The sequence below is a fragment of the Cajanus cajan genome, chromosome 11 (genome assembly GCF_000230855.2).
Source record: "Cajanus cajan strain Asha chromosome 11, NIPB_CcT2T_4, whole genome shotgun sequence".
Classification (NCBI taxonomy): domain Eukaryota; kingdom Viridiplantae; phylum Streptophyta; class Magnoliopsida; order Fabales; family Fabaceae; genus Cajanus; species Cajanus cajan.
This window is the reverse complement of record NC_138527.1, coordinates 46,745,219-46,755,048: the sequence shown is the minus strand read 5'-3', so window position 1 is coordinate 46,755,048 and position 9,830 is coordinate 46,745,219. Positions and strand designations below refer to the sequence as shown.

Sequence of the window (9,830 nt, the reverse complement as noted above, 5' to 3'; positions counted from 1 at the left end):
AAAGTGCTATTATCATAAATAATTATGATAAATAAAAATTAAATCAAATAAAAAATTAGAAAAATCTGTAAACTTTCTTATTAAAAAAAACTCTTAAAAATGTTTTTAAAAATTTGTGTTTAATTTATAAAGGTTGATTGATGTTTAAAAAAATCATTAAAAAGAGAGATGAGAAACCAAATTAATAATTTATTAAAAAAAATTAGATAAGTAAAAATAAGCTCTTAACTTTCTCTTTTTCTCTTTTTTAAACGAAAGTAAAAAGTAAAAACAATACATCAAATTCATTGTTGTTACTGTAGTAGGTCATATTAAAACTGAAACAGGAAAAGTGCTCCTGAATTCTGAGCATTCAAGGGCCAGATGAAATCAATGATCCTCACCAAACGCATTATACCTATGGACAGGATAGTTAAGCATATTTTGTATACTATAAAAGAAGAATCACTGCATGTACTCTTCACTCCTCTCTCTCTCCTTTTACTTAGATCTTAATAACTTGATCAACAAGAACATGACGACAACTTCTTCATCTCACTAATTTCCAATTCAGCACCTGAGATCACATCTATTTTTGACCCTTTAAGAGTGGCAACACTGTGGTCACCATTGGCCTTACCATGCCCGCATTCCAATGACCTTTTGGAGATTACCCTATAAATCTCTTCCAGCAACTTGAAAAAGGCACTGTCCACATTCTCACCACTGAGAGCTGAAGTCTCAGAGAAGAAGAGGCCCTGATCCTCTGCAAACTCCACAGCATCCTCTGCATGCACCACTCTCTGGTCCACAAGGTCACCTTTGTTCCCAATGAGCATGATCACTATGGAGCTGTCTGCGTGTGCACGAAGTTCCTCAACCCATCTAGCCACATGATCAAACGACTGTCTTTTCGTTATGTCGTACACCAGCATGGCCCCTAATGCACCTCTGTAGTATGCACTTGTCACTGCTCTGTACCTACACCAAACAAACAAAATTTACGCATGTATAATATATACTTAAATTTTGATCAACTTTCTGCACCAAAATCACCTACTTTCATTCATGAGCATGTTTTTATTTGGATGCTTTTTTCTTACTTTACATTCAATTCTTATTAATTAGAACATATTGATAGTACAATTTTATTTTTTTTTATCATGCCGTCTGATTATTATAGTTATGAAAAGATGAATTTATTAACTTTGCTTAAAATAATTCCTCATTGATTGACAACCGAAAAAAAATTAAGTGACACAACCACCTCAGTTATATACTTGCATCTAAATAGATCTCAATTTCATTACATTTAGTTAGATTACCTTTTTAAGCGCTGCGTGTAGACAGTATCTGAAATCTGACAAATTAGATGAGCTAACATCACATGCTACAAGTATCACATTCTTGCATAACTGTTAAGATCTTCCCTTGTAAAATACTGATGTAATTTTTGGATCAGATCAGGAAAAGGAAAATGAAAAGCCGCGCAACTAAAGTTATAAACTGAACAACATGTGATGTGCTTGGTCATATATATGATATGATAGGAGGATTCATAAGTCAAATTGGGATCACATTGTTAATTATAATAATGTTGAAGTTAATTGGTATCATAATGGAAACTCAATACCCTCCCAAATCCTTTACTTGTTACTTTCAAGGTATGCACAAAATCAAAGAAAAGCACGAGAGAGAGAGAGAGAGGAGGAGGAGAACCTTTCTTGGCCAGCAGTATCCCAGATCTGAGCTTTGATGACTTTGCCATTAATTGTGACAGTTCTTGTCTGGAACTCAACTCCAATGGTGGACTTTGAGTCCAAGCAGAATTGATTCTTTGCAAACCTTGATAGTATTTGAGTCTTACCCACTGCTGAGTCCCCAATAACCACTACCTTAAACACATAATCTATTTTGTCATGCACATTCTCTTTCACCCTCTCAGCTTCAACCCCATTCATTTCTTGATTCATTTTTTCCCAATATCACCAAAGATTAAAAGTAAGGGACTTCTTTCTGCCAAAACTAGCTAGGCTCTAAAACATTGGGTTCAATCTTTCCTATTGGTCGCGGAGATAAGTAGGAGAAAGTAAAGAATATGGAAAAGCTTGAGGAAAAAAAAAAAAAAAAAAAAGAGGAACCAAACAAGAACAGTGTTGAATCAGTGGTAGCAAAAGAAAGAAATAGGCAAAGTAATAGCCCGGTCTTTGTCTCCCTTTAATGCTTTACCAAATTGAATGCACCACACCAAATATAATAATATATGTATGAAAATATTGTGGGGGCATTATTATTGCCATCTGCAACTGCAACGGAATACCTCTGAAATCTGAATGTAGTAGTTAAGCACATCAGCGTAAGCTTCAATTCTTTTCTAGCCCAACCAAAAAAGAAGAAAAAAGAAAAAAGGAAAATAAAGAAAGAGACAAATAATCAAATTTTTGTACAAATTGCGATGCTTCGGAAAGGAATTGGGAATCATGTATGATTTGTTGAGTGGTTGAAGTGTCTAGTTCATATTTAGTTGATTTTAATTTATGATACAATCATGCAAATGCCCTTTTTCTTTCTTTCTTTTTTTTTTGTTGATTTTATATCTATCAAATGACTATGATCTAAATTTAAATTATCCAAGGGCTTATTAAAGAGATCGTTTGCATTATTGAAGCTGAGAATGCACCAGTGCTAATAATTAAATATTTCCTAACACGGATATAATGCTATCTGAGAGTTTCCTTGGTTGTTTTGCTGGTATCATCATGAATTGAATCCTCAAGTGGTGAGATACGTAAGAACGAATTGTTTCTTTAAAAAAGAAAAAATACTCCAGAAGTCGAGGTCTAACAAGGCAAACCATTTTCTTTGTGTGTAGTTACTTCATTGAATATATTTTAAAAGTTTTTTTTCTCTTATATTTTAAAATATGCAATCTTAGCTTGATCGTGTTCTTTCAATTAACAACAATAATAAAGAAGAGTCACGTTTTAATAAGTATTTATATACAAAAAAAAGAAAATCAAAAGATAAAAAATTCTTATTTTATAAATTTTCAATTTTTATACAAGTTCTGTTATCTATTCTTTTTTACAAAATGTTAGTTTTAACTTATAAATAAAATAATTTTAATTTAAATTAAAAAATATAATTTATTTTACTTTTTCCCTGTAAGCATTTATTGAAAAGCATATAGAATCCAAGGACCATAATATTTAGTTATGTGTAGCATGAGCATGGCCTACCGTTTGTTCCAACCACACATGATGGTATCTATTAAACTTGGATCCCTCATAAAGACCCATCACAGTGACCATATGCTAATGAAAGAAAGACACATTCTAAAAATCCATTGTAGGGACTACTTAGCAATCAGTACAGTAACACACAGCTTGGAATTTTTGGCACCGACAGAAAAGAACTGGCATATATAGTACGGATAACACCTTCTCTTGCTTGTAAACGGTGAAAGTAGTAAAGTGTTACACCACCCATGCTCCAATCACAATGATTATAGATACCTAGTGTAGCAATTGTTGCATTACTCACAAGTTGTTTTCATCACGTGTTAGTGAGAGTGAGTTAGTACAAAATTAATTTTGAATTTGAGGAAAGGTATAATGTAAATTCCTTAATACAATGAAAAAGTCACATGCCGTGACTTTTAGTTTAATTTTGGTAACAAACTTTATTTTAGTTTTCTAAATATGAGCTTGGTGGATTGCTGTATATGGTGGTTTTGGGTCCGCCGAATATATACGTTTTCGTTTTCTTGTTCGTGGATTTGATGCACAATGGTTTATGATGGTTGAAAGGTGGGGTAAGGTTAATGTGAAGGGTTTAAGGGGCATAATGGTTGAGGTAATACTTGATGGTTAATCAAAAAGAAGAATAAACACATCGATTTCTCTTACATAACTTGAACAATTCTTTCGTCTTATAATTTGAACACTCTTTTAGTATTATTTAAATAGTAATTTTATTGTTATGGTCATCATATTTGAGTTATTATCTGTTTTAATATTTATTGGAATATCATATTTTTTTCTCTAAAATGTATCTAAGTAAATTAAGAAAAATATATATTTATAAACTATTTTTAATGTCAATTCCTAAATAATACGAGACATTTAAGTATATTAGAACAAGTTATTCAGTCAAGACTAATAGCTAATAGCAGTATAAGTTTTCCTTTTAATGCTAATGCATCGAAACCCTTTCTCTTTAATTCACAAATACACCTTTTCAATTATAAAGTTATGATTATCTAATGAATGTCAAAGTCAATAATATTTTAAATATGATAATTTTAACGATATTAATAGATTTATGGTTAGAACAAATATAATTTGTACATAAATTGTAACTAAATATTCATCTAATACTCCTTTTATAATTTTTTTAAGTTATTTTACTTATAAATATTCTAAGAATAATAACTTTTTTTAGATTCATTTTATAAGAATTATTAGTTGTTTTAACCTTTAAAAAATATGATTTATTTTCTAAGGTTCATTGTCATATAAAAAAATTGTGAAAATTAACAATTTTGAAAGTAAATAAATATAAATCTTAATTTGGATATTTTTATGTTACTTACATATCTAAGACCTCGTATCCTATATTTTAAACCAAGCTTCGTAATAGTGTCGTGGTTCAGCTTGGGGGAGAAAAGAAAAATAACTTTTCTTAAAAATAAACATTAAATTACTAGCAACAAACAACACAATTGGTAGATAGATATTATTTTATATATTTACTGGATGAAAAATGTATTAAATAATAATAAAAGAATAAAATATAAAATAAATAACAGTGTTAAAGATGTGTTAAAAAAAGATGAGAAGATAATGGAGAAAAAAATGGAATGAAAGATAAAATTAATTGTATGTTTATATTTGTAATTATCAAAATATATTAAATAATAAAATATATAGTTTATTCGGTATAATCACTTTTATTTTTATTATTTTTAAACTGTATTTAACTTAAATGAGTGTGTTAAAAGTGTAATTAATTCATATAATATATATATATATATATATATATATATATATATATATCATAGTATTTATATAATATCTTAAATAAATCAAATGATTTACCGGTTTAAGTGGCTAGTAAGGATTAATTTTATTAATTACAATTGGCATTTTCTCTATGATAAATTTCATGTTCTTTATTTTTTAGATACTATAGATGTGATAAGGACTAGTTTTCGTTAGTTTGTCTGGTATTTTATTTTTTATTTTTTATTTGAAGTTTTATTAAATTATGATAAAAAAAATATTACTAAATCATTCATTACGTTAACACCCATTCAAAGATGCAAATTTACTAAATTAATTTATTTCATAATTTCTACTTTTATTTGCTATTTACTAAATTAATTTAAATTTAATTATATTTTTACAGAAATTTTATCAAGTAAGTGTGAAATACAATTGAATATATAACTATTCATTCATATATTTTTTTAATTTTGTATTAAATTTCCGTTAATTAATGATAAAGAAAATTACCAAACATCATTTACACCACACTCTTTAAAGGAGTAAGTATTACACCACTCCATCTCTTTTTGTTAAAATAGATATTCTCTCAAGTATGTTAAAATTTAAAAGTCTATCTCTTAATTGTATATTTAATTATTATTTTAAAGATTATTATGAATTGTTCTAAAATTAATTTTATATTCGAGTGAGATTTTTATTTTTAATTATTATTTTTGCAACATATTTTATAATTATTAATATATATATATATATATATATATATAAAGTTAGAAAAATTAAAAATGAGTATCAAGATAGTATGTAATTGATCTTATTAATATTTTTTTTATAAATATTTAAATAAATTAGTATTTTTTAATATATTGCATATATTTATTAAACATAATATCTAAGTATTATGATAATATTTAACTGATGTTATTAATGTATTATTTTTATACATATTTAAATAAATTGATATATTTCTTATAAAGTATTAATTACTATATTTATTAAATATAATAATTTTTATATTAAATAAATGTAATGATAATATAGGTACATTGAACGTATGAGTTTTTAATTGAATCTAATATTAAAATTTTGTTAGTAATTAAAATATAATCTTTGTAAAATTTAAATTTATATATGCATACATATGTTAATATATATATATATATATATATATATATATATATATATATATAATTTATCTCATAGTTTTAGTTTTAATTGTTATTTTAATAATTCACTTGAATATTTTTATTATATATTTTACCATTTTTTTTATCAAATTGAGTGACTGGTTACTTAATATTTTAATGTACGTGTTAACTAAAAATATTTTTTAAAATTTTATAATAAATATTTTTTTAGTGATGTCAAATTAAATATTTAAAATCAAATATTTTAATATAATTAAATAATAAAAAACTTAATACTCATTTATATTAAGAGAGAAAAAGTGAATTTTATTTTACATTTTGGCATATTTTTTTGAGCTCGTTCATGGAGTATCCACTACTGATAGCAGTAACTAATCTTCTTGCTACATCAGAGGCACCTTACATTTTGGCATATGAATGAAAATAAGACTGTGTTTAAATTGGTAAGGTAAAGTTTTTAGACAAACTTATTAATGGTTAATTTTTTTTAATTTTTTTAGTTATAAAATTATTTATCAATATTTAATAATTAAGTAATTATGATATTTCATTCTTAATAAATAAAATGACTAATCTATTTAATTTATCTTATAACATTAGATAGAATTTAAGCAATTTTAACTTAATTTTAAAAAAAATCAATAATAACAATTGTTATGTATATTGTCAATAGTATATTTTTATTTGCTTTACCTTTCTTATATTTTAAAACACATTTTTAGTTTTTATATTTATATTTATTAATTATTTTTGCTCCTTATAATTTAAGATATACTTTTTTAGTCATTATACTTATCATTTTTAATTATTTTAAGTTTTTACTATTAATTTTTTAAAAATGTCTTAATAATATTTATCACATGTGAGAGTAAAAATGAATCATGCAACGTCAAGAAACTTAACCTAGGATAATTTCAATAAAATAAATTCAACATAAAAAATACAAAGTTAAATACATTTATCACATAAAATCAAAGGAGACAAACTTAAGAAAAAAATAACATAGACTAAAAAAAAACGTAAGTATATGAACTAAAAATAATAAAAAAGATAAATATAAAGATAAAAAATGATATTTTAAATTATAGAAATTAAAAAATAAAATAATTGAAATTAAACTAAAGATAGATTTGATATAGTGTAATACTTTTATTATCAATTATGAATTACCTATTTTTTCCGTTACCTATATTTGCTTACCATTTAATAAGAGGCACACTGTTTTAAAAATTAACTTACATAGCTACACTTAATTATAAAGAAAACGGTAATAATTCAACGTTAAATACAAAATAAACAATATAATGAATAGATGTGATTAATTGATGACTTGAGTCTCGAGTTTTTTATTTTTATTTTTTATTTTTTATGTTGAGACATTTAATTCCTTTAGAATGTAGACATTCGAAAAATTGGAGCCCAAGACATTTTCCTTAATGACCTTGTATGTCACATGACCGTGGTGAAAGGTAATTTGATACTTGTAATTATGGATAGAGGAGGGTGTAATTTTACTTTAATTATATTAAATTAATCAAATAAAATTATATATTTTAATAATAGAAGATTATTTCTTAAAAAATGATAATGTAATTTATTTTAAATTTCAATATAAAATTTATCTGATGTCTTGAGAAAAAAAAAAGTGAAATTTAGTCAATATTTTAACATATCAAAATAAATTTATACCTACATCTTTTAGAAAACTCAAGTGTAATTTATTTTAAAACTCACTCTAATTTTAAAGCACAGATACTCACAAATAAAATACTTTACTATACATTTGCCTTGTTAATAAATATGTTACTATTCATTTTATATCTATATTCTACAGCATGTTTTAAAAAATGAGAATCCGCCTTGAGTATTTATTTATTTATTTTTAATGCTTGTTCTTATTCCTAATAATGGCATATATAGAGTGAGGGGGAAATAGATTGAATTATCTCTAATGAAAATCTACACCATCATATACTCATATTTTCTTTTACTATTTATTTTTTTAATATTTTTAATTAAGAATTGAGATTTTACTATAAAAAAATGTTAAATAAGAAAATCCAAACTTAAAATAAGGGGAATAAGATAACGAGTGAAATGAGATTTTTTGTTGTTGTGAAAATTAAACTCTAAAATTTAAAATATATTAAAGTTGGACTTAAAATATAAAATACATATTAAATAATGATTTAAATTTTTTTAACAAACATCAATAATACAATTATAAATATATAAATCATTATGAAAAGAGAAAGTGGGAATCGAAATGATACAGATTTAGAATCCATATAATAAAAATATTAAATGGTGTTATATATTTAATAATTTTATTTTATTGTTTTTTTCCAATTACATATACTCCGTAATTGTGAAACTGAAGTTGGTTGGTAAAGAAAGAAGTATAGAATTGAGGGGTTGGATTGCAGGCACACGTGGAAGAAGAGAGGAGAATCTTTGTTATAAATAGGAGTCTGAAATTGTTACACGAGTTACCCCGAACACTCATCGGTGGCCAAAACATATCCTCTCGTTAGTCGTTACCTTCTACAAAACAAAAACCAATTAAACCTAAAACCTAATTTTGTCAATTTCCATGGATACTCTGTCAACCTCTGTTTCCACCCTCAAAGTCCCTTCACTCCCATCAACCTTAACACACCGTGAATTCTATCACTTCAAAACAATCCCCACTCGTCCACAACCACAACCACATCATGTCTTCTCCACTTCCACCCCCAAAACCAAAACCAAAACCAAAACTTTCTCCCACAAATCTTCACCTTCTCTGCAACTCACCCCTTCACCTCCCAAACCCAAACCCTCTTCTCCGACTCTCCATCCAAATCCCGCCACTGGGTATGCGGCGGCTCTCGTGGACGTGGCCCACAAAACCAATTCCCTTCACGCGGTTCACGCCGACGTTCAGAGGCTCCTCAAATTGCTGCAAAAGGGTCCCACTTTTGCGGTTGAGGGGGGGAACTTTCACAGGCACGTGGTGGCTCTGCTGAGGATGGTGGCGAAGAAGAAGAAGGTGGGGATTGTGAGGGAGGTGCTGGAAGAGTTCGAGAGGATCTACGACGACCTTTGCGGAACTCAAATGGTGTTGGTTTCGTCGGAGAGGAAGATGGGAGAAGATGAACTCTTTGGGATTGCAAAGACTGTGCATCACTTGAGTGGGGCTGTGAGGGTTAAGGTTAGGAATTTGGTGAAAGAGAGGGTGCCCTCTTTTGTTCCTCTGTGAAATGCTCATGAAATCAAATTCACAAATTCTTCCTTTTACTTTTTATCAATAAAAGTTGGAATTAGATTATAGCTTTTGCTTCATCTACTCACTCACTCATCTATTCACTGGGGACTTTATTACTAGATTTTCTTTGGCCTCTTTATTACATGCCACTGCGCTTGATGAAAAATATGCGTGCGCCAAATGCAATCTTCAATGGTTTACGATTCAATGAAAATCTCTTTTTATTTTATTTCGTGTGTTGGATTCGACGCAATAATCGAATTATGACTAAATTCACTGCCAAAATTTCTCTGGGATTTCTTGCCATATAGTACAAAAGCGCAGCTATAGAATAAAGTATATTAAAAAAATGCTGACAAAATTTCTCTAGGATTTCTTGCCAAATATAAAAAATTGCACCTATAGAACAAAGCAAATTTCTCTGGGATTTCTTGCCAAATACAAAAGTGC

The 9,830-nt window shown here is 27.3% G+C and overlaps 2 protein-coding genes across 2 annotated transcripts; one reads left to right on the top strand and one right to left on the bottom strand.

The window, feature by feature from the left end:
* Positions 1 to 207: 207 nt before the first annotated feature.
* Positions 208 to 2,360, bottom strand: RABA3 (RAB GTPase homolog A3). Its single transcript, XM_020358296.3, has 2 exons — positions 1,699 to 2,360; positions 208 to 960 (listed from the first exon to the last, which is right to left on the bottom strand). Exons 1-2 carry the CDS (start codon positions 1,950 to 1,952, stop codon positions 504 to 506), a joined length of 711 nt encoding a protein of 236 aa, XP_020213885.1. The 5' UTR covers positions 1,953 to 2,360; the 3' UTR covers positions 208 to 503.
* A 6,253-nt stretch (positions 2,361 to 8,613) lies between these two features.
* On the top strand, positions 8,614 to 9,445 carry LOC109797495 (ATPase, F1 complex, OSCP/delta subunit protein). Its single transcript, XM_020357547.3, has one exon. The coding sequence runs from the start codon at positions 8,727 to 8,729 to the stop codon at positions 9,372 to 9,374; it is 648 nt and encodes a 215-aa protein (XP_020213136.1). The 5' UTR covers positions 8,614 to 8,726; the 3' UTR covers positions 9,375 to 9,445.
* The last annotated feature ends 385 nt before the right edge of the window (positions 9,446 to 9,830 follow it).

Excerpts from the sequence above, each read along its gene's own strand:
- RABA3 (XM_020358296.3), bottom strand. The coding sequence starts at position 1,952 with ATGAATCAAGAAATGAATGGGGTTGAAGCTGAGAGGGTGAAAGAGAAT. Across the intron at positions 961-1,698 it reads GATACTGCTGGCCAAGAAAG|GTACAGAGCAGTGACAAGTG; the intron begins GTTCTCCTCCTC and ends TGTTTGGTGTAG.
- LOC109797495 (XM_020357547.3), top strand. The coding sequence starts at position 8,727 with ATGGATACTCTGTCAACCTCTGTTTCCACCCTCAAAGTCCCTTCACTC.